Below are 24,531 nucleotides of genomic sequence, written 5' to 3'. Positions count from 1 at the left end.
TTTGGTTCTCCTTTAGTCTTTTAAACCCAACAGTAAAGAATTTAGCAGTTTATTGGTGGCTCACTCCTACAATCCTAGCTACTTGGGAGGCTAGGATCAGGAGGATTTCAAAACCCCATCTCAAACAATAGCTGGGCGCAGTGGTGGTGGCACTTTCCTATCATCCCAAGCTATGTGGGAAGCTGAGATCAGGAGGATCTTGGTTCTAGGCCAGCCTGGGTAAAAAAAGTTTGCAAGATTCCATCTCAACAGAAAACAGCTGGGTGAAGTGGCAGGTACTTGTCACCTCAGTGCTGGCAAGAAGCTTAAAATAGGAGGATCACAGTCCAGGCCAACCTGACCATAAAGTGAGACCCTATATCCAAAACCAGTGCAAAATAGGGCTAGAGGCATGGCTCTAGCAGTAGAGTGCCCACCTAGCAAGTGTAAAGCCCAGACTTCAAACTCCAGTACCACCACCACCAAAAAAAAGAAAGAAAGAAAAAAACCTAGTCAACACTTGCTTTGATCTGGCCTAAAACCTAACTGCCTCAAAACCCCTGTAGAAAAAGAATCAGCAGACACCACTAAGGTAAATACGTTTTCCCGCATACAGCATGTAGTACTGATGCCCCAGTTTAATTTACATCCTTATGTCCTACACATTAATTGGACCTTCTCCCTGATCCTTTAAGGATGGTGTTACAAGAGGGGCCTACCAGCTTAGAGTTTTTCAGGACAGTTACATGGCTGTTGCACTGTTAAAAGAATTCCCTGATCCTTAGTTTATCATGAAGTTGGACTGTTCAGAAATAACTAGTCTCTTTTGAATAGATGCAGCCCCCCAGACCTTCTCTGTGCTGATTGGAAACCGCGAATGGATGAGGCGCAATGGCTTAACCATCTCAAGTGACATCAGTGACGCCATGACAGATCATGAGATGAAAGGACAGACGGCCATCCTGGTGGCTATTGATGGTATCTGCCTGCCTGCACCTTCCCTCCATTCTTGCGAGAATGCATTCTTTCTTTTTCCTTCTTTTGTTTTTTTTCTTTTAAAAAGTAAGTTAATTTTAGTCCTATTTTCCAGAGATTGTCTTGCCATCTTTTTTACTTCATTCCCATCCTAAGGCCCTTTTTTTCTCACTACCTCCATCTCGACTCAGAGCTGGCTTTGTGTTGACCTTCTGCTCTTGGATTCTAAACTGTGTTTACCGTCATCTTTGTTCTGTCCAAGTTCGTAGTTCAAAGTCATCCTTCTCACTCATCTCAGAATCTACTGCCCAAATGATGTAACTACAGGATCCCATTAAATAATGAGACCTCTGCACCTTTCCGTTGTCTGACCACACATTGCTGGGCACAGAGTTTCTGTCAACCCCATGTCTTAACACTCAGAATATACCTTGGACTGTACCCCCTGGAGATTGGAATCTCCAGTTGGTCCATGCTAGTTTCTGTTAAGAGAAGTAAAACTGTACGTAGATAATAAATAATTTACAATGCTGTATTCTTCCTCTGTTTTTCCTTTCTCCTAAGTCCTCATCAATCCCTAGTCCCCTCAGCTCTGCAAGCCAGAATGAGCACAAGTAAAGGATCCATGCCTTGTCATACATCCCTCACTGTGTTCCTGTTCACACCTCAGCCCAGAACACTCGTGCTTCAAAGATACATCAAAAAAAAAAGGAATGATTTTTCTAGGTTGGATGTCCATCACTTTAAATAACATTCATGACATTTGTTATATTTCTCATATTTTAATAGAAAACATGTTTTGAGTTCCCTTTGTAAAGTAATGCATGTACCTTGTGGAAAATTAGGAAAATTCAGAGGGCTGTAAAGAATAAAATGAAACCATTCATAGTCCTACCCTCATGGAGCCACTGTGAACATTTTGATATGTGTCTCTGTAAATGTGCGTAACTTAAGAACAAACCATATTGTGTTCCATACCTTGGCATTTTGTTTTGTGCATGTAACATCATATGACGAGAGCCGTTGTTAAGTCCTGACTCACATGAGGGCCGTCTGGTCCGGCACCGTTGCTGATCCTGGGTGTTTTGCTGCAGGTGTGCTCTGCGGGATGATTGCCATCGCAGACTCTGTCAAGCCAGAGGCTGCCCTGGCTGTGCACACTCTGAAAAGCATGGGTGTGGACGTGGTTCTGATCACGGGGGACAACCGAAAGACAGCCAGAGCCATTGCCACTCAGGTATGACTGTCTTTCTCCTTTAAAACTGCAAACTGTGATAAGCTGACAGAAGCAGAGACTCAAAAGCACCAGTGCAACAGTGCTTAGCTTTGCATCTGCTCTGCCCTGTCCTCTGCATTCAGGAAAAAAACAATTCCAGTATTCTCTAGCCAGTTCCTAAAAAGATCATGACTTGAGGGCAAAGATAAAAATCACCCAACCTTTTGGTTAAGGGAGCGTTTTGCTGGCTCAGCTCACTTTTGTGCCCACACGAATAACTTGGTCTTGGGCCATGATAGCACCACTGGATAGCTGCCTGACCCCCACACAGCAATGGATCTGATATGAATTCCTAGAAGTTCCTAGATGTGTGTATGGCTGTGTACTTGTGAAAGTTAATTGCTTCTTATGAGGGAAGCAGAATGCATAGCCCTTGCTGATGATGGATTTGCTGAGTATCCTCTCCCCCTTTCCTGGTTAAAGCTTGTTCATCCATTCAACAAGAGTTAATGAAGTTGACAGACAGCTATAGTACCTGTCACTGGGACTACAGAGAGGAATGAAGAGGGCTCTGTCTCGTTGGAGCTCACAGTCCTGTGGGGAGGGTGTACCTCTGAGTACCTGGGGCTTCTGCAATGGTGTGCAACTGCCATGGAGCAATTTACCACGATCTGGCAGGGGTCAGTGACAGCTTCCCAGGGGAGGGGAAGCTTGAGTTGGAGGTATTGAGATGAAGAAATGAAGGTTGGAGAAAAACCACACTTTTCCAGGGCAGAGCAAGCAGCCTGAGGATCCCTTGGGGGTACAGAGTGGCATGGTGATTGCTGGTGGCCACAGGTGGCTAAATGGTGCAGTCTTGAGTGTGGTGCCAAAGGAGGCAAAGGCTGACTCAGGGGACCATGGAAGGTAGACCCCCAACAGTTCAGACACTATCCTTAGAGAGGTGAGTGGTGTCCACTGGAGGGCTGAGGCAGGAAAGTAACACAACAAAACAGTTGCTATTCTAGACACACACTGGGACAACTGTTGGGTGGCTGGACCTGAGACAGGCAAAGCAGCAGGGGCCCTAAGCCAGGGCAGGATGTTGAGGTGGGAGCAGGGTGTTCACTTCCCCTGTGACCTGGAGTCTGCAGGCTTTGGGTAACTGGGCCTGGGGACTGATGAGAAGAGAACAAGGGTGATTCAGGGTTTCTGCTGCTGTTTGAAACCTCTTGCCCACTCTTGAGTATTGATTTCATTCCTTTCAGGTGGGCATCCACAAAGTCTTTGCTGAGGTGCTACCCTCTCACAAGGTAGCCAAGGTCCAGGAGCTCCAGAACGAAGGAAAGAAAGTTGCCATGGTGGGAGACGGGGTGAATGACTCTCCAGCCTTGGCTCAGGCTGACGTGGGCATTGCCATTGGGACCGGCACGGATGTTGCCATTGAGGCAGCTGATGTGGTCCTCATCAGAGTGAGCTCAGCTGCATCCAGGTTGTGGGAGTGGGGAGGTTGGGGGAATGGCCCGTTACTCAGCATGCTCTTCTCCTACAGAATGACTTGCTGGATGTGGTGGCCAGCATTCACCTCTCCAAGAGGACTGTCCGGAGGATCCGAGTCAATCTGGTGCTGGCGTTGATTTACAACATGGTTGGGATACCCATTGCGGCAGGTAGGGAGGACAGCTCTCACTTGCTGTCACCTTTGGCTTCTCCTGCGGTCAGAGAGGCTTCTCTCTGCCAGGTCCCTGCTGAACTAGTGAGTCTCTGACCTCACTGGCTATCTGGCCAGATGCATGTGCAAAGGCTAGTGGTGTTCCTGTTTTATACATCTTGAAAGACAAAAGAGAAGGTTTGGGGAGGACCCCAAGTCTCACTTACACTGTTCTCTAAAAAGCTGTTGAAGATGCTTGGTTATTTATTTACTGTGGTCCTATTTTCTGACCATTTATTAAGACATACAGTCTGAAAAATAGCCATCGTGGGTGTTACAGTGTACCTGTTACGTGCTAGACATTGATTGGTGTCTCAGGATCAGTTTTAAAAATGGAATCCTGCCCAGGTTTCACTCTTACTCCCACAAATAACCATGAAGAGAAGTGGTTTTTCTGCTTTGTAATTGCCCCCTCCCTCTCTGCCCTTAAATCCTGTAGGAGAGGAAACCATTCCCTGTAGGGGAATGTTCCAGACTCATGTGCAGTGCAGCACTCCTCTGTGGGCTGAGGGCACCTGCAGTTCTTAAATATGACTTGCCTATCTCAGTTCTTCTGTTATACCCCAGTGGTCAGTGGTGACTCCCCTTGCAGGAATGGCCAAGTCCACCTCTGTCTCCTGAGTTTGGAGAGTCAGGCAGTGTCTTTTCTACCCCAAGAGCCAGCTCAGGAGCACTTCCCTCCAGTGTCTGTGCCTCTCAACAGACATTGACCATATAACCATACTCTGCTTGAGTCTTCTGGCCTTGTTTGGGACCTGGCTCTCATTTCCCTTTTAAAAGTGTTAGGAAGCTCTGAAGGCCAGAGAATCTGTCTAGATGAAGACTGTGGACACTAGCAGTGTTTGTCCCCCAGGGGAATGGGTTTTGAGGACATTGGCTTCTGCACCTCTGCTGCTTTCCCTTCTCCATCACTGGTTCCCACTTCCTGAATCTGGTGACACCACCAGCTCCTTCTGAGCAAGAGACCCAGGTCCCCTTGATAGCACCCACTGCCAGCTTCCTAGGGACAGCCTCACCTCAGGCCAGTCAGTGGGCAGGAGAACATCTGAGCACCCTGAGGAAGGAACCCCCTGAAGAAGTCGCTCAGGGGTAGTTGAGGTGGGGTCCCAGCTCTTCCCCTGGCTACCAGGTGAACACGTGCCTTACTTTTGGCAGGTGTTTTCATGCCCATCGGCATTGTTCTGCAGCCGTGGATGGGTTCGGCGGCCATGGCGGCCTCTTCCGTGTCTGTGGTGCTCTCTTCTCTGCAGCTCAAGTGGTGAGTCCTGGGCAGGGCACTTGCCAGAGAGTCTGTGGGTCTTTTCACCCTGTGTGCTGGCCTGTGTGCAGATTGTGCGTGCCAGCATGCTTCCTATAAACAGGCATGCACTCTTGTTCCCCATTCATTCACCCAAGGCCAACACTGCAGGGATGGCCCCAATGTATTTCTGTACCGATTTGTCAGGACCACAAGCGAGTAATTGACCACTTACCAATTGTCATGTGCTGGGCTGTTTTCTTGCTCATGAGTTGTTTCTGTGGGTATCACGTGGACATGAGATCCCTGTGTTAACCATTTTTCCTTTAAAAAAAAAAAAATCATTCAGGGCTGGAGATGTGGCTCACTGGTAGAGGGCTTATCCAGTATGTGCAGTGCCCTGGCACTGCAATGAAAGAAAGAAAAGATGTTCATTTATTTATTCATAATTTGCTTAACAGAAGTTAAGAGCAGCCTATGTGCAAGGTAGGAAGTTTCTGAAACAGATGAATTTTACCTAAACATTGGAGTTCAGTGTCCTTTGCCTTTAAACCCATGTGGTTTTGATATTGAATGTTACTAAAAGATTTGTATGTGAGGCCTTCAACAGACTTCACAAAGAAAAAGAGCCTTAGGTCCAGAGTGGCTCAGATGCTCTTGGTTTCTTGCCTTCCAGCTATAGGAAGCCTGACCTGGAGCGGTACGAGGCACAGGCCCATGGCCGCATGAAGCCCCTGAGCGCATCCCAGGTCAGCGTGCACGTTGGCATGGATGATCGGCGGCGGGACTCCCCCAGGCCCACATCTTGGGACCAGGTCAGCTACATCAGCCAAGTGTCTCTATCTTCCCTGACATCGGACAAGCTGTCTCGGCATGGCGCTGCAGATGACAGTGGGGACAAGTGGTCTCTGCTCCTGAGTGACAGGGATGAAGAGCAGTGCATCTGAAAGTTCCAGGTGATACACAGGGCAACTGAAGGTCTGACTCACCTCCCCTTGCTGTGCAGGTGCACCCCCAGCAGCAGGAGGCAGCAGGATGGGTGAAGCTCGCCATAATGCTGGGCTCCCACTCCCTGGTCATCCTATCAGCCCTCCCTGCAGCCCGTGGCATTGCCTGGAGCCTCCTCCCCTTACCATGTTGGTGGCACAGGCAATGTTGGAACCTTGCTTGGACTGCAGAGGAGGGGAGGAAGTCAGCACTCTCTGCAAAGCTCTGCTTGTAGTGTTCAGATCACTGCATGTGAAACAAGGAACAAACTCATTGGGACCAAAACCTAGCTGGGCCTCCCCAGAGATCCCCCTACAAATCAGGGTGGGGCTCTTTGCAACAGCACCCACATATCAGCAGGTGCGAGACCACAGTTTACCTCAAATGCACCTTTTGTTTGCTGCTGGCACAATCTTCCTTTTCTCACCTCTGAGCTTGGCATCCTTGCCACTGGAGATGTGTCTGCCTACCTTCCAAGGACAAGACTTACCCTCAGGTGTCTCCAGTCTCTCAGGCCATCTGCCCACTGGCCCACACCCCAGCTGAGAGCTGCTGCTCCCCACTTCACAATGAGAGTTCTAAGACTCACCTCTGCAGAGTCACGCACACTGCTGCTGACCAACTGGAGTGAGGGCTCAGCCTGACCGGGAGTCCACATCCAGCTCCCAGTGGGCTCTGGGTGCTTGTGACCCAGAGCATCCTGCACATCCCTACTGCACCCTGTGGTGCTTGAAGCAGGTGCTGTTACCTCATGTGGTCCAGTGGAGCTTCAAGTCTCTGATGTCCAAGTGTTGTATGCCTGGAGGGAACTGGCCCATCAGAGGCTCTTCTAGAGTCTTCCACACACTGAGTGGGCATGAGGAAGGGGCAGCCATTGGTCTCCAGGAGAAAGTCTGCTTGTGTCTGTCAGAGGCTGTTTGTGATTAGCTGGCAGCAGAGCACTCTGAAGTGGGTGGTGAACTACAGAACCATCCCAGAGCAGCTTGGCAGAATCAGATTACTCTAAGGTGAAACCCTGGTCTCACACACAAATAATTTTCATTATTTATTATCACTTATTTGCCAGGGCAGTGTTAGGTTTTCTCTAATCTCCCCAACAAAGTAGCACAGTCGCAATTGTCTGCCTTTCACAAGCAAGGAAATAGGCTAAGAGAGGCAAAGTGTCTTGCCCAGGATCATGCAGTCAAAATACATGCTGGATCTGATGCTCTGAGGCTTTTCTTTTACTCTGACACTGCCTTAACAGATTGCTTGGTAAGATTAACTAGGAAAAGGTCTTCTTTCCTGGAAGAGCAAATGTGTCGGTCAAATACTAGTTGTATCAACTTTAAATGCAGTTGCTCACGAGGTCATCTCACCTTCTCTTTGGGTGGCTATTTCAGTTTTTTACATATAGTATAGTTTTTGCTGCTTTTTAGCTTCCAAACCCAAATTCAGGATTTTCTTGTGTTTTACTTGTTTTCATTCTTCCCTTCTCCCCCAGCCCCTTCCCACTGTCCTGTCACCATTCCATCCTATCTTATTTCTTTGGAATATTTCTTATTTTGAGCTAGGCTGATAATTTCATAAAAAATACAATTGATTTTTAAAACTCCTAGGACCATAAGCATTACATTCATATGGAGACCTGAAAATATTTGTACAATTGTACAGAAAATATCCTTTTAGGTATTCAAAGTGTCAGGAGTGTTTTTGATGAGGTAACAGTAGTTACTTCAAAAAATTTTCCATGCAACATGAGAATAAAGCTTCATTTTATTCATCCAGAAGTCTGCATGGGCCCATGTGTCTGTCTCCAGTGAGAACTTCTGCCAGGAACTGGCTTGCCAATGGCTTTGGAGGCACAGAGAAGGGTGGGATAGTATCGGTGAGGATGTGAAGTGGCCAGAATCCTGTTGATGTACCCTGTTCTGCTGCGGTCTGAGCCCTGTCCTGCTGGCTGCAAGTGGTAAGCCTCAGTGGCGCCCAGGATTGCTGAGAGATGGCTCCTGTCTGACACGAGCTTTGATACTTGATTACCACCTCCCCCACAATGCACTTTTCTGCTTCAGGGCCTTTGTCTCTAAAGAGCTGTATTGAAACCTATGCATGATATTCAGGAGGAATATGTTTGAGGTTCTTTGACCCAGAAGGAGTGGGGTGGGGAAATAGTAGGAAAACTCAGACCATGGGGATTTGCTTGGAAAACTCTGTGGACATCTTGGAATGACCAGGTGGTGGTGGGGCGCTAAGTGAATTATGCCTAAAGGGATATGACACTAGGTTCCAGAGCCATGCTGATGACATAATTCTTACCACATTTCAAGGTACGTCCCCCAATTTCCACATCTGATACCAACATTTCTCTGTAGCATCACAGAGATAATTAGCCTATGGCTCAACATGACCACAGAGCTAGATGAGCCCTGGGTGCTTCCATTGCCTCAGCACACCCTGAAGGACTTCAGTTGGTCCAGGTACGGAATTTGTGTTTGCTTGTTGTGCTATGGAAAGAAAATGTTGCTACCACCTTAGGAAGACAGAAACTTGAGCAAACTTCCCTGACCGGATTCCCCGACCAGGCCAAATCCCACCATCTCTCCATCCCTAGGACATTTTCAATCATTATGACCTTCGTGCTGGGCACCAGTGGCTCACACCTGTAATCCTAGCTACTTAGGAGTCAGAAATCAGGAGAATCACGGATGGAAGTCAGCTCTGGGCAGATGGTTTGTAAAACCCTATCTCGGAAAAAACCCTTCACAGAAAAGGTCTGGGGGAGTGGCTCAAGCAATAAGAGTGCCTGCCTAGCAAGTGTGAATCCTTGAGTTCAAACCCCAGTGCCACACACACACACACAAAGACCTTTGTGAGGAACTGTGGTGGGATTACCTTTTTAATAAGTGAATAATTCTAATTGTTTTTTGATGGTATCTGGAAATTAACACATCACAAAATAGATCCCTGAATTCTGCTGGTTTACCATGAACCAAGATTAATAAAGATTAATAACCTCATTTTAAGACAATCCCAGGCAGACCAAAATCAGTCAATCATATAATTTAACTAGAAAAGATTACTTGATTACATTTATTTTTGACCTAAAAAAATTCAAGTCGGGGGCTAGGGGTTATAGCTCAGTGGTAAAGTGCCTGATGTGTTCCAGGCCCTTGGTTCCATCCCCAGCATTGCCCCAATGTAAATCAAAAACTCACATCAGTATTTCATTACACAAATCCCCTAACATGCATAAAATTTTTGACTTATAAAAGTTTGATTTGCACACAGCCTTCTCTAAATTACATCTTTCACTGGAACATAATTGCAAAGAAATTTGGTAAGCAGCCATCCTCGCCAATTCTCTGTTGCTTTTCAGATTACCTGGCTGTGTGGGAAAGCTGATTTGGTGTGGAAAGTATTACGGGCTGGTCAGGAAGAAGCCACTCCACCTTCTTAATTTTCATACTCACCTTGGGCTGCCCATAAACACCATTGTTTGGGCTTACTCCAGGCGGAGATGTCTACTTGTCTGCCCTCCTCCTTTCTGTGAAGACAATGACAACGGCTGAAATTACAGGATAGAATGTGAGAAACTAACTAATCCTGTGAAATCCCAGCTTCTCCTTTATTTTTATTCAAAAAGATGAAAAAACAGAAATGTAAAATCCAAGGACTAAATGAAAACAAGAATGGATGCAAATCTAACATTTTTCTCTCTAAAATGGAAATGAATATTTTAAAAATTAACAAAATAAGCTAGGAATGTAACTATAAATTGTAGTGTTTGCCTAGTATGTGCCAAACTCTGGTTTTGAGCTCTGGCAACAAAAAACAACAAAAATCCATAACTTTTGATAACAAAAATTTAAACATGCAGGAAGAAAGTAGGCAAGAAAGACTAGCTAGCATAACCAACCCTGGTCCCAGAAGGAAAATTCATGGTCGTGATTTTGTGGAGGGGTGTCCTTGGTCCTGAGTGGACTACATCATGATACCGAGAAAGCAAAGCCTCCCTTCCGTGCCTCTCACCCAACTTTCTTTTTTGGTGGGGATGGTGGTACTGGGGTTTGAACTCAAGGCTTTGCACTTGCTAGGCAGGTGCTTCACTGCTTGAGCCATGGCTCCAGCTTTTTCCCTCCGGTTATGTTGGAGGTAGGGTCTTGCTTTTTGCCCAGGCTGGCCTGGACCTTGATCCTTCTTTTTTACACTTCCCACTGTTGCTGTGATGACAGGCATGCACCATCACGCCCAGCTATTGATTGATATGGAGTCTTGAAAACTATTTGCCTGGCCTGGCCTTGAACTGTGACCCTTTCCATATCTGTCTCCCAAGTATCTAGGATTACAGGTATGAGCTACTGGCACCCAGCTCAACCAACTTCTTGACCAAGTTGCAACTATTAAACCCAGAGCTGATACAGTGGGTCCTGGAAGGACCTGCTATAAGCTGATCCAGGTCCCTGGAATATGCCTCACAGTGACCTTGAAAGTTACTGGCATTACTTCCCATTGCCACTGATGGAAAGCACACATCAGGGTTGTTGAGCTGTTTCTCTGGAAGACAGCTGGGGTGTTCAAACTCTCTTGACTTTCACCCCAAAGCCTGAAATCCATCATGTTCCCAGTGTAAAGCTCCTTCCTCCCCACACAAGTGACTGTCCATGCTCTCCTGTGGGGCAGGAGAGGTGTTCTTTGGCAGGACAGTGTGATTTATCTGGAGCACCACCAGATGTCTCTCTGACCAAACCAACATCTCAGTCTGCATCTGGAGCCCAAATTCTCTTTATCATTGTTTAAGCATTTAGAAATTCAAATAAATGTCATAATGAGAGTATGGGAAGAAGGGAGGAGCTTGAGGCTGGAGTTTAGCCCTGGCACCTGGGTGCTTGAGTTATAATATATTTAATACCTGTTCTTGCAGCCAGGGGTCAGGGCTTCCTCACACTTGTGTTTAGCTTTGCAGAACTTTATTGGGATGACACAATGGTCATTTATTTTTTTGAGAGCAGGTATGCTGGAATGTTTGAACTCATGGCGTCACATTTGCTAAGCAGACATTCTACCACTTGAGCCACACCCCCAGCTCTTTTTTGCTTTAGTTATTTTTCAGATAGCATCTTAAATTTTTCCAGGCAAGCTTTGAACCAAAATCTCCCTAAGTCTTTGGCGCAGCTGGGATCACAGGCATGTGCCACCATGCTTATCTGTCATCAGGTGCATTTGAGCTTCATGTTACATATCCTTGCAAATTCAGATAATTGTTTTAGGCTTGAACATTTGGAAAAAGAAAAAAGGTCTTAAAAGGGCTCACAGCATTTTTGGTGGCCTCAAACACGAAGTTGGAAAACTCCTGCGTTTGCGTTGGGTCCATAGGACTACACCCAGCCCCCCAGGGCCCTCATGGCCTGAGGATAGATTTTTATCAAGGCTCCCAGGGCTGGTTGTCCTCAGAGGTTTACCTGCTCTGAACCTCTCTTTGCACACCTGCTAATGAAGGGATCTGCTGTCTTCAGTTTCTGGAGATAGGAAGTACCTAGAATACCACCCACCACCACGCAGTACCTAGGATACCCCCCATGATGTGCAAGGTGGTCAGTGGTCCCAGGGAATCTCAAGAGGGCCACGGATGCATGGTCCTGACCCCTTCCAATCATCTTACCTCATTACAACTGAGAAAATAAACAAAGGTGATCTAGAATTTCTTCTCTAAACAGGGATGACAATAGGTGCTATCTCAGTGCTACTGAAGCATGTGGTAAGGTCAGCTGGGTGAAGTCATGCAGCATAGTGTCTGCTACTGGTGTCATGAACCAGGGGGTCTATATTGTAGGAAAACAGCAACTCTGCCCCTTTTCCCTGAGCAGGTAAGCCATCTTTGTATGAGCCGTGGCTGAGCTGGAAGAGGTGCTATTTACAGATCTCCTTTTTTTTTTTTCATAGTGAGGCCTGAACCCAGGACCTCATGCAAGGTAGGCAGATGCTTTTCCACTGAGCCACATCCCCAACCCCAAGATCTGCCTCTAAGACCCTGTGGACTAAACTTCACAAGCCCATGAAGTAGGAAATTTGGTTTAAAAGGAGCAGCCTTTGACCATTTGCTGTACACCAGGCTAGACCCTTGGTCCTCTATCAACCAGTAGTCCTAGTGTGTGACCTCCAGCATGGCATGCCCTGTTTTCAAGGAAGGATGTTCTAATGGGAGGCCATGAAATACAGAGAATGTTAAAAGCACCAACCTTGGAGTTGGGTAGACCTGAGTTCAAAACCTGGCTCCACCTCTTAAGGAAGTCACTCTGCCTTTCTGAGCTTCCAATCAGTGTAAAATGAATTAACTCCTACTTCGTTGGCTTGTGAGGGTTAGGTGGAATTATATACACCAGAGGCCTAGCACACAGAAGACACTGGTTAGTGTCATCCTGAGAATGACACTGATAGGATTTCCCAGAGTCGCTTGGGGAGGGTCAAGGGTGTCCTGGGATGGGATGGCTCTCGGTAAATACTTATTGACTGCTTGAATGGTGCATGTGCACAGTAGGCGTTGAGAAGGTGAGTGCAAAGGGTGCTAGTGCATACAAGATGGCACAAAGGAAAGTGACTTCTTTTTAATGTGCCATTCCAGTCTGGGTTTTGAAGGCAGGACCTTACCTCCTTCCACCCACATGCATTATGTTTAGGAATTGGATCATTCTACCAATTGTATTTGATGTCTTTCCCTTTTCCCTAAGATAGAATTATGTCTTCAGGTATGGCTTCCTAAAAATTGTACTCATTCTTTTTTATTAAAATAGAATGATGTTGCTCTGCTATTTCTGATGACCTAGCTTTAGGGGCTATATATAACCCCAAGCACAGTGGCATGGTATTTCCATCACAGCAGTGAGTGGGCCATGGTGAATTTAAGTCACAGAATAACCTGCCTTCAATAGCACAGTGAGGCCTGTAGGGTGGGATGGGGGCAGTGAAAGGATCTTTTAGTTTTTGGAGGCATATGTGTGTTTTAAAAACTTTTCTCATTTGATGCTCAGAATTAAGGCTAAAATCCACATGAGCTTAGAATCCAGCTACTGTAATATTATTACTGTGGAAATGTAGAAGTTACACTGCCAGCCTCTGACTTCGAGCACACTTACTTGAGGTCTAGAAGAGTGTCTTTGAAAGCATGAAGTATACTAGACACTTAAAACTCCATCCATCTCTGGGTGGTTTTTGAGGGGTGGGGAAGAGATGAGATGGGAGTCTCGCTATGTAGCTAAGGCTGACCTCAACCTGGAGATCCTCCTGCCTCAGCCGCTTGTGTACTTGGATTACAGGTATGTGTCACCACACTCTGCTCTCTAGGTGATGTTTTAACATTATGTGCACTTTTCACTGTCACTTACCTTAGCTCCCTCCTTCGTACCATGGTGCCAATGACCCTGACCCTTCTCTCCCTGTGTGGCCCCTACACCCCCCCACACACACATAATGGAGGCTCCTGATTTGGTTTAGTCTTGTGTGTTCTTCCCTCTCCCCTCTCTAGAGCAGTTGTTGTGGGCTAGGAGGGGTCCTGTAGGGCAGAGCTTTTCTCCCATCTGTCCTCACAATGGTGGTGTAGAAGAATCAGTGAATTGTGTCCATTCCCCCATGAAGTGAGGGAGCCTCTGGTGACTGGGAAGTGAGCAGGACCCTAAATACACTAAATTGTCTGACTCACTTTTACCGGGGCCTGTTTCAGTACTTACATTAGATGCAGGTGGCGGTGCTCAGTTTTCTGCTAAGATCTAAACACCACACTGGCAGTACATTCTGGCAGGCATAAAAGTCACTATTAAAATGCCTTTTTCATTCCTCATTACCAAATTCATACCTGGATTTCTCCAAAATAATCCCACTTGCTCGTCCTTTGATCCTGACCCTGGTGATAAAGACTTTCCCTTCCTTCCTTCCTCCCTCCCTCCCTCCCTCCCTCCCTCCCTCCCTTCCTATTGATCCACTAGAGCCAGGCATGATGAGCAAATGACAGAGATGAAATGAATGTGCTCTCTGCATGAGAGCAGGCAGGGGGATCAAACAAATAAACATGCACAGCAGACGTCAAGGGCCCATGGCAGGAGCCATGTGGTGGAGAGTGACCTTCTCACGTGTGCAGGACATGCAAGGAGACCCATGAGGGATGGCCCTACAGCACCGTTTGCATAGGAAGCAGCCAACAACCATACTGGGATATGGATAGACAACTTGTGCCATGTGTCATGAGGAAAACACAGCATTCAGAATAAGCAAGCTAGATCCACGAGTATCAGCAAGGTACACTGCTGAGTGGGAAAAGCTGCAGACAGATAGGCGTAGAGTCATGGGAACTTAATAAAACAAAGTAGTTCTATGTATATCTCGGATAGGCTTCTGTTATCAAGTTACAAACATGGTGTGGAGCCGCACACCAAGGTCAGAACAGTGGCTTCCCTTGGGGAGAAAGGGAAGAGCATGGGGTGTGGGCGAGGTGTTATGTTTGGAACATTTATTTCTATACGTATGAATCAGATGCATCAAAATGTCCACACTGATTAAATCTGGGTGGTGGGTCCACACACTTTCTTGTCATTCTTTGTATGTTACATGAATTTAAAATATGTGTAAATGTGGGTCTTGAGTTCAGAGAGGGGCAGGGTAGCAGGAAAGCAGGTGCTCCTGGTGCTCTCCTGGCCCGGGCAATGGTCGTGGCACAGGTGAGTGCAGGCCTAGCGCAATTCCTGTTTTCAGGAGAGGAGGTGGAGAAAGAAAAGGCAGAGGTGGTCTGGGAAAGAAAAATGTGTTAATTATCATGAAAAATGCCAACTCCTCTGTATATAGAAATACAGAGACTACTATAGTGAACCCACATGTAGGCACTTGAACCTCTCCTTGAATTAAATGATTGATAAGATTTTACCACGACACATTTGCTTCTTCTATTTTTTTCCTCCTCCTCCGTTTTTCTTTTCCTTTTTTATTTTCTGAAGTCATGTAAAGTAAACCCCAGGCCTCATGTCTTTCCAAACCTACATTTTGCAGTATACTTTTCTAAAATAGCCAGACATTAAGGAAGGTTTTTTAAAAATAAATTTTATTACCAAAGAACTTCTTTATTTTTTCTTAAGAGCTGGGGTATTACTGTTTCCCCTCCTGGCTCTGAGCTCCTAACCTCAATTGATCCTCCTGCCTCAGCCCCCCAAGTGCTGGGACTATAGGTACACACCGCTACACCTGACACGAAGAAAGGTTTCTTTTTCTTCTCTTTTCTGTTCTCTTCTTTTCTCTTCTCTTGTCTCTTTAAGTGGGACAAGGGTTTGAACTCAGGGCTTTGTGCTTACAAAGCAGGCACTCTCCTGCTTGAGCCACTCCTCCAGTTTATTTTGCTCTGATTATTTGGGAGATGGGGCCTCTCTATGTGCTCAGGCTGGCCTCAAACCATGATCCTCATAAGCTTAGCCTCCCAAGTAGCTAGGATTACTGGCATGAGCCACTGGCACCCAGCTCTGAGAAAGATTTGTAAGGAGGGAAATGTCAGCAGCATTCAGGACCAAGGGCTGCCATGAAAGTTCTGGGATGGAGCCCATCTGAGGCCACAGAGGTGATAGGAGGAAGTGCTGACCTTCAGGCATTACTGCATTGGCAGAAGGAGGTCATGGGGGACTTTGCAGAGAATCAGCTCTGAGAACTGCGCATCACTCTTGAGGCACTTGAGGGTTAGAAAATTAAAAAGGAGGATGAGGAGGAGGATGGCATTTGAGCATGGCCAGGACAAGGTCAACATTTTCAGGATGGAGAGGATCAGTATTTGGAGACTCACTGGATAGGCAGGAGAACGGAAGCACGATTGATGGAGCAGATCCTCAAAGCGGCAGAATGAGCGAGAGAGAGTATGGCAAGCTAGTTCTTCATAAACAGGGTTGAAGTCGATCAAGCATCTAGAGGTGGGAGGAGAAGGGTGATGTTCTTGGAGGGCACTGAGTTCACAGGAGAAATGGGGACTCCTTATGGATAAAGAGACCAGGAGTCCACCCAGGAGTCTGATGATGTGATTTGTCCATTTTCTTCATCCTACTGAAGCCTCATCAACACACATGACAGCTCAGGAAAGTGGACTTGGAGACTTCAGGTAACTCACCTGACATATGCTGAGCAAACAGCAGAATTGCTCTTCTCACACAGCGCTGAGGACCTGCTGACCCAACCTGCAGAACTCAACTGGTGGTGCCAGCTCTCAGGAGATGTGTTTCTCTGGCATCTCCCAGGAAATGGCTCAGGTGTATGAGGTACCTGGACACACGAGCAGGGTAGAGGTAGGAGAAGGTTGGGGATTCATGAACCTAGGGATGCCCTTCCATTGTCGCTGAGGTCCTGACCCTGTTTCCATGCTCTCCCTCCTTGCTTTCCTAAGCACCCTCTATATGGAACATTCCTCTCTGTCCCCAACTGACCTCACCTGTTACCTGAGCCAGTAAAACTTTCCCTTTCCCTGGCAGCCTCATATCCCCACCAACTTGCTGCTGTTAGTTTAGAAAGAAGAGACCCTCAGGTGTTGTGGATGTACAGATTTTGGGGGTTTTTGGTGGGACTGGGATTTGAACTCAGGACTTCATGCAAAGCAGGCGTTCTACCACTTGAGGCACATCATGAGTCCATTTTGCTCTGGTTATTTTGGAAATGGGGTCTCACAAACTGTTTATCCGGATTGGCCTCCAACCACCATCCTCCTGATCTCAGGCTCCAATGTAGCCAGGATTATAGGCTTGTACTACCACGCCTGGCAATGTTGTCATCTTTAGAGCATATGTGGCAGTATTTTTTCCTAGGGCCTTCAGATGTTTGTCTTGCAGACACTTTTCCCAGAAGGAAATGCTAATGACTAGGGACAGAGTGTGTCACCTACTTGTCCTGATCCTCTGGGGACTTCCTGATCATTAACATCTCCAAAAAGACATGTGCCATAATGGCTGCAGACTCATGTGGTCCTACCCCAGGCTCTGCAGGATCTCACATCCAGGGGCAGGCTGGCCTGGTTTGGTTATTTTCAAGCTGCCCTGCAAATCCAGAAAAAAGAGGAACATAGGGCCTGCTCACCAGGGAACAGCTCACTAAGCACATGTTGTCACCGCTGAGAGGGCCAGGAGACAATATAAATACAGTCTCAATAGAGTCATTCACATGAAGTGCCCCTTGGGGGAGCACCCCTCCCATTTCTTTGGTACCAAGACTTTTTTTTTTTTAAACTACTGGTAAATTTCAAAATGCCACAGGTAAAAACAAACTGCTTCCCCCCCAGCTCCTTGGTGGTTTGTTTAGGATTTAATGCATCTCATTAGGGTTATTTTGGCATTGGGGTGAGCTCGTGGCTCTGCCCCTTGGTGGGAGGGGAGAATCCAAGGGTGGAGAAGCTCTCATCCTAAACCCCGTGGCCTCTGCTGTGTTCTGCGCACAGCAGCAGCTCCCGGACAGGAAGAGCACCGGCCCTCAAATGCAAAGGCCCACCCGGCTAGTTAATGCGGTGCCTGAATCAACAGGCTCCCGGGCAGAGGAGGAGGGGAGGCGGTGAGGGTCCTTTCCTTGGAAAGCTTTGTTTCACGAACACCCGCTTAGTACTGTGTGTCCTCAGGAGTGAATTCTACAGCTCCGTGCTCCCTCCTACAGCCACTCCATCGGTCTGACGTCACAGATTCCACAGTACTCCTCATTCCTTCATTTAGTCATTTGTCCATTTGAGGAGCATCCATTAGACGTAAACTGTATGCCAGGGCTGCACTGGACACTCGGGGTACCGTCCTTGCCCTTGACTCGCTCACAAGCCAGTGCTAGGGAGGAAGGCAGGCAGCTCTGGGGCACATGGAGTGGCACCCACTGGGCCTAGGGGGACAGAAGACCTTAGAAAGGTCCTAGAGAAGTGAGTGGAGCATGTCTACAGGGAAGCTTTGGAGAAAGAAGTTGAAAGCAACTTTTTGAAAAGTGCAGCCCTGTGGTGTGTATAAACCCTCTTCCCGGTCTCTCCACTTCCATTACTAAAAGATCCTCTCTTCTGGGAGTGAATCACCAGCTGGCAGCTCTGTTGAGGGCATCCTGGATGTGCAGACCATGATACTGGCACCCTACAACACAGAGAAGGCTCTTTTCTGAGTAGCCACAAGTAGCAGTGCAAAGAGCCAAGTGTGATGCTGGGCATAGTAGTGCATGCCTATAATCCCAGCACACAGGAGGCAGAGGCAGGACTGTGAGTTGCAGTTCATCCTGGGTTACATAGGAAGACCCTGTCTCAAAAACAAAAGCAAGCATGAGTGAGAAAATTCGGGTACCAGGAGCCCTGCCTCCTCTCAGGTATTCATTCACATATCAGTGTTAATGAATAGTGGATCACACCATGTCCTAGGGTGTGGGAACAGGCAGCTAGCACAATGGAATCTCTGCCTCTTTGGACCTTTATGTACTGATGTGGGAGCTGACAACCACTACAAACAAGTAAATCTATGGTATGAATGGCAATGGAGAAAAGGAAGGAAAGGAGACAAGAGAGTGTAGCAATGAGTGGGATGGGGAGCCTCATCTCTGGTGACATTTGAGCAAAAACACTTGAGACAGTAAGCCTTGTGAATATCTCCAGGCAGAGCCAAGTGTGAATGAAAAGCCCTGAGGCAGTGGGGTGCTTGTGTTCAGGGAAAGCCCAGGCAGCCTGGGAGTTGGGGAACTGGAGAAGAAGAAGAGAAAGAACTACAGCCAGCCTGGCACGGGAGGAGCACACCTGTAATTCTAGTTACTCTAGTTAGATCAGGAGGACTGTGGTTCAAAGCCAGTCTGGGTTAGTAGTTCATGAGACCTGATCTCGAAAAACCCTTCACAAAAAAGGGCTGGCAGAATGGCTCAGGTGGTAGAGCACCTGCCCTAGCAAGCGTGAGGCCCTGAGTTCTAGCACTAGTACCACCGAAGAACAAAATAAAAAGCCAGAGGACCAGCAGCTGTAATGCTGGGCCAACTGAGCAGCCACGGAGCTTTGGGCAGGGGGACAGTGTGGTGTGCTCATGTTTCATGCAAGCACCCGCTCTCAGGCCAGTGCAGGCTCAGACTTCAGAGCAGCAAACTGGTGCTTAGTGAAGAAAATGGGGCTGTAGAAACTAACTGAGCAGAAATACTTATAGCCCAGTAGCAGGTGGAGGCTCTTTCGCTGGGTGATTCTGCTCCTGAAGGCATGAGCCCCTGCCTGGGGAAAGGAGAAGCGCACACAAAGGGGACAATGACAACACAGTGCAGGGCAGTACATCCCCCGAGTTGCAGGAGTCACAAGGTCTCAGAAGTGGAGCAAGGGACCCAAAAGTACAGATGCACAGGCAGAGGAGCGCTCACGGTGAGGCAAATGTCCAAGCGTTTGGGACTTCTGGAGATGAGGCCTCAGTTGTGCTTGGAATTGCTGGGCGTCCTGTTAGGTTCCTGGGAGATGCCCTCTCCTGAAGGGATTTATCTAGAAAACTCGACTCCCTCATCGGGCAGGAGTAAGTCCTATAAGTGTCTCCTCAGTAAATCAAAGGAGTTACTGAGGAGACATGCATTTAATCTATTAATCTATTTAATCTATAGTGCTACCTCTCAGGATTTACCATGGGGAAATCTCAGTCAAACACCGAAACCAATGATTTCTGATGACAAACGCTGGAACACCGAAGTAGTATGGTGGTGGGTGTTTCAGTTAGCTTCTGCTACAAAACGATCCCAAACTTAGATACTTAAAACACTGATTCCTTCTGATTTTGTCAGCTGGGAGGGTCTTCTGCTGGTCCCACCTGGGGTCACTCACGTGGCTATATTGGCTGAGGGGTCAGCCTGGAGAAGGGCAAAATTGTGAGGCTGCGTTACCTGGGCATTTTTCTCCATGTAGTTTCTTTCTTTATTTTTTTCTGGGACTGGGGTTTAAACTCAGGGTTTCACACTCACAAAGCAGGCACCCTATCACTTGAGCCACACCTCCAGTCCATTTTGCTCTGGTTATTTTGGAAAAGAGGTCTCGAGAACTATTTGCCTGGGCTGGCCTAGATTCTTGATCTTCCTGATCTTGGCTTCCTAAGTAGCTAGGATTACAGGCGTGAGCCCCCAGCACCAGGCTGCAGTATTGTTTTAAAACATAGATTTTATTGTGATCCAGGTGAGATGAGACCAGTGGATCGGGAGACAACAGCATCGAAAAGCTAATTTGTTACTCACAGATCCAGAAGGGGACATGCTATGTCACAAGGCCACCGGTGGGAGCAGAAGGGTCAGCCAGGAGACCATAAGCAGCGAGGGGAGAGCACAGGCAGGAGTCTTTAATGTGGTTGCCATGGGGAGGAATAGGTGAGGTAAGGTGATCAGGTTTGGGGTGAGCTAATTTGAATAACTGCAGCAGACTTGGGGTGCCAGGGTTGTCCTAGTTGTCTGCTCCTTGGTCAGGTAGAGAGCATCAAGCTAGCAGAAGGCTGATAGAGGAAGCAGTTGGGCTGGAGGTGTAGCTTGCTGAGAATGTGATTGCCTAGCAGGCAAGCACATGGGAGGTCCTGGGCTCCATCCGAGAAAGGGGTGGAGGGGAGAGGGAGAGAGAAGAGGAAGAGGGAGGAGGAGGGGGAGGAAAGGAAGGAAGGAAGGAAGAGAGGGAGGCAAGAACAGAGAGAGGGAAAGGAAGGAAGGAAGGAAGGAAGGAAAGAAAAGAAAGAAAGAAGAAAGAAAGAAAAGAGAAAGAAAGAAAGGAGGCAGCTGGGTGTGGGATGGTTGGTTTGCACAGAAAAGGTAAGTTGAAGGGCAAGGTATTCCTGTCCCTAGGAACAGGCGAACACTGGGAAGGCCATCCCCCAGGTCAGCAAGCAAAGCATTAGAGCCACCCCCAATCCCACTCTTTTTCTTTTGAGGCAGGGTTTCAATATATTGCCCAGGCTGGTCTCCAATTCCTGGGCTCAAATGATCATCCTCCTTCCTCAGCCTCCCGAGTAGCTGGGACTTTGGGCGCCTGGCTCCAATTCCCCACCCTTGATGAAAGGAGGGAACTTTTAACCGTGCAGGATGGGAGAGTTGTTGTGACCCCCCTGAAAATGACCTCCCACAGAGGACTTGGCTCCAGAATACTGCCAAGGCCTCTCTGAATTGATCACAATGCCAGGAAGAGTCACAGCTTGTTTGTCCTTGCTAGCAAGTGGAGAGGGTGTCACTTCCTTCCCACAGTTGCTCCCCAGCCTCGAAGGTCATCTGGTAACTGGCACAGAAGCTGCAGGGACTTTGTGCGCTTTTAGAGGAGGGCTGGCACAACATTGAGTTGCTGTCCCTCAAACCACCTCAAGGCCTGGCATCCCATGAGAGTGCCTGCCAGCTCTGGCAGGGAGCCCAGGCCCATTTCAAACTCGTTCTACACCTCAGGTGAGGCTCTCTCATGGACAGATCATCATCTCAGAAGCTAAAGTGACCCTGAGACTTCTCCACAGAAACTCTGGGTATTTCATGCCGTTCGATGGTTGCCTCTCCTGGAACACATTTACAGAATCCAAGGGGTTCCCTCTAGCAATGCAGTTGGTAGCAGGAAAGACATAGATCCAAGCCATTCTTGTTGGCTTTGTACGGCCGGGACAACTCCAGGCAAGACTGTGAAGTAGGCAAAGGGTAGAAGAGGAGAGAGAACTAATATTTATTATCAGTGATGCCAACATTTGTGTGCATTGTTGAATTTAACCTCACAGTGTTCCTGTGGTTGCAAATGTGAATCTGGTGTTTGTTTGGGGTTTGTGAATTTGTAGTGCTCAACATAACAGAAGGCATTGGCCTACTGCCCTCCCACAGGACAAGCATCCACTGTTACAAAGAGCTCATTTCTCACTGGTTGTTTGAAACTGAAAAGCACTTGTATATATATGCAACATCAGTGACTCCTAACCAGGGTTGTGTTAGAAGGACATTGTCCATGGCTCTCTTGTGTTCCTACATGTTTGGTGTGCTTTTGTCTAGATTGTCTTTTCCTCAATCTTTCTTCTGTTTGTTCTTTCCTTTTCCATTTTGTACACATACACACACACACATACACATACAAATATATATATATATATATATATATATATAAATGTCAGGTAGGGTCTTGCGTTATTGCCCAGGGCTGCCCTCAGACAGCAGTCCTCCTACCTGTGGCCGCCCATGTAGCTGGAATCACTACCACACCGTGCTTATAGATTGAGATGGGGCCTCCCTAACTTTTTGCCCAGGCTGGCTTCAAATGGTGATCCTCCTGATCTCCACCTCCCAAGTAGCTGGAATTATAGGCCCAGCCTTATTATCATATGTTAATTATAAAATAATGGGGTTCCCGTGACACTTTCATACATGCCTATGACATATTTGGATCATACTCACCCCCCTCTATTACCCTTTCTTGTATACCTACCTCCTCTCCCTGGTCCCTTTCCTCTTCCCAAATAGTCCTCCTTCTACATTCATGTATTTTTTTTTAATGTAGATTTTGCAATATGAGAGAAAACATGTAATATTTGTCTTTTTGAGTCTGGCTTACTTCACATAACATGATCTCCGGCCCATCCATTTTCCTGAGAACGACATGACCTCACACTTCTTTATTGCTGAATAATACTCTATTTCATCTGTGGATGGGACACCTAGGCTGAGTCCACAGCCTAGGTGTGAATAGTGCAGCGCTAAACATGGGTATGCAGGTGCCTCTGTTGAATGCTGACTTTGATTCCCTCAGGTCTGTAACCAGAAGTAGTATAGCTAGATCATATGGTAGCTCTATTTTTAACTTTTTGAGAAATCTCCATACTGATTTCCATAGTGACTACACTAATTTCCATTTCCACCAACAGTGTATAAATGTTCCTTTTCTCCTACATCCTCACCAGCATTTGTTGTCAGTCAGTTTTTTGTTTGTTTGTTTTTAATAGTCATTCTGACTGGGGTGAAATGGAATCTCAATGTATCACTACATTTTATGTACTATTTTACTTGCTAACTTCTCCGAAACGTGCCAAAATTCTTACAGCTAATGGAACTTTCCATGCTAAAATGTTTAACGTGACAAATGTCTACAAAAACTATTTTAATGTCGGTTCACTCAATCCAACATATGAACATTACATTTTGATGGTAAAATCAGATTCCAAATACAGGATCAACATGAAATAATATCAGACTTCTGGCTTACTGGAGCACCTAACAGTTGTGACAATCGTGATTAATGCCTTAGATCAGTCGGAATAATCCTTAATCCTTCTGGGAAACTACAGGTGGGAAATCCAAAGCAAATATTCTGCAGTGTGGTGGTTTCAGTCCATAGGGTGATCTCATTCTGGCCATGCAGTCAAGTGTCTCATTTTTGATCACTGAAAACCGGATCTAAGTCATTGTTCAACAAGCTGATACTACGAATCCCTAACATTCAAAATTAGAGTTCAAATCTAAAAAGCTTGCAAGGTAGAACAAACTTGTTGCTCACAATTGAAACTGCACCTCCATAGCCAGCACACCACAGTGCACAGTTCAGGTATTTATTGTTCTTTATAGCACAAATTTTATGCTGCAAAAAGAAATAGAAGGATCCTGCAAAAATGGTTATGTTTAATTTTCTCTTAAAGACAGATGAACTAAATTTTAGGAAGAACCGGCTTTTCTTAACATTTAATTTTCAAATTACTGATATACATTCACCTGAAGTCATTGTATATTTTGCTCAACATCAAAAGTCTGCCAAAAGTTTCTGAGATAATGTATTTTGTTCAATTTCCAAAAACAAACAAAGGGTTTCTAACAAAGCATTAGCATTCCTAACTCCTGAAAGCAAACACTTCTAGGAGGAAAGTAGAAGAAACAACCTCTCTCAGCTTTTGAATAGCTCTCTTAGCTCTGACCCAGCACTTATGGAAATGCAAGATATTTACTTCTTAAACACGACAGTCTGAGTCTTCGTGTCCAACCATTCAGTGCGTTCCCACCATGGTAATACCCTGGGGTTCTGTGGCTACCACCAGGTGCATTAGTTGACTATGGAATTTCTCAATCTTCTTTACATCTAGAGGTTGTTCTGTTCTCTACACCAAACAAACAGAATCATCTGTTACCTTAATGCATAAATTCCCATCAGCATCCCTGTGTTTCAGAACCACAGGTGCCTTTACAGGGTCAGTAAGGTAGAGTTTTTCGACCATGAGGCTGACTTCCTCCAGGGTCTGGTATTGCAGCATCCTGGTAGGTGTGGAAGAGCAACAAGAGGCCAGGCCACTGACCCAAGATGGTGATCATCCCCACTTTCAGATACCTTTTTTTAGGACAATTATAAAGCAAATCCCCTTGGAAGACAGAAATAACATTCCCTCCAGGCAGAGGGCAGATGTGCTCGTAGACCTTTTAAAAGACTTGGGTTCCTTAGCTTTGGGCTTCCTCTAGTGTGACAACCCACTCTGCTCAGTATCCTCTGCGTCACCCTGTGGCACTTGAGGAACAAAAGTAACC

General features: G+C 46.7%; 1 protein-coding gene and 1 pseudogene across 7 annotated transcripts in view; one reads left to right on the top strand and one right to left on the bottom strand.

The window, feature by feature from the left end:
- Atp7b (ATPase copper transporting beta) overlaps positions 1 to 14,976 on the top strand; it is an 88,756-nt gene extending 73,780 nt beyond the window's left edge. For 5 of the 7 annotated variants that reach the window (XM_074043459.1, XM_074043458.1, XM_074043460.1 and 2 more), the window contains 6 exons: positions 814 to 957; positions 2,049 to 2,191; positions 3,418 to 3,621; positions 3,702 to 3,819; positions 5,016 to 5,118; positions 5,774 to 14,976. In XM_074043459.1, the coding sequence (XP_073899560.1) occupies positions 814 to 957; positions 2,049 to 2,191; positions 3,418 to 3,621; positions 3,702 to 3,819; positions 5,016 to 5,118; positions 5,774 to 6,044 (983 nt within the window). In that variant the 3' untranslated portion in view covers positions 6,045 to 14,976. The remainder of the gene's footprint in view (positions 1 to 813; positions 958 to 2,048; positions 2,192 to 3,417; positions 3,622 to 3,701; positions 3,820 to 5,015; positions 5,119 to 5,773) is intronic. The other 2 variants (XR_012436246.1, XR_012436247.1) reach the window with 2 other exon arrangements.
- Positions 14,977 to 23,999: 9,023 nt separating this feature from the next.
- On the bottom strand, positions 24,000 to 24,263 carry LOC141411365 (signal recognition particle 9 kDa protein-like; annotated as a pseudogene).
- Between the last annotated feature and the right edge of the window lie 268 nt (positions 24,264 to 24,531).

This window comes from Castor canadensis, chromosome 10 (assembly GCF_047511655.1).
Source record: "Castor canadensis chromosome 10, mCasCan1.hap1v2, whole genome shotgun sequence".
Taxonomy (NCBI): Eukaryota; Metazoa; Chordata; class Mammalia; order Rodentia; family Castoridae; genus Castor; species Castor canadensis.
Note: the sequence above shows the minus strand (reverse complement) of the source record. Positions and strands in the feature narration are given on the sequence as shown.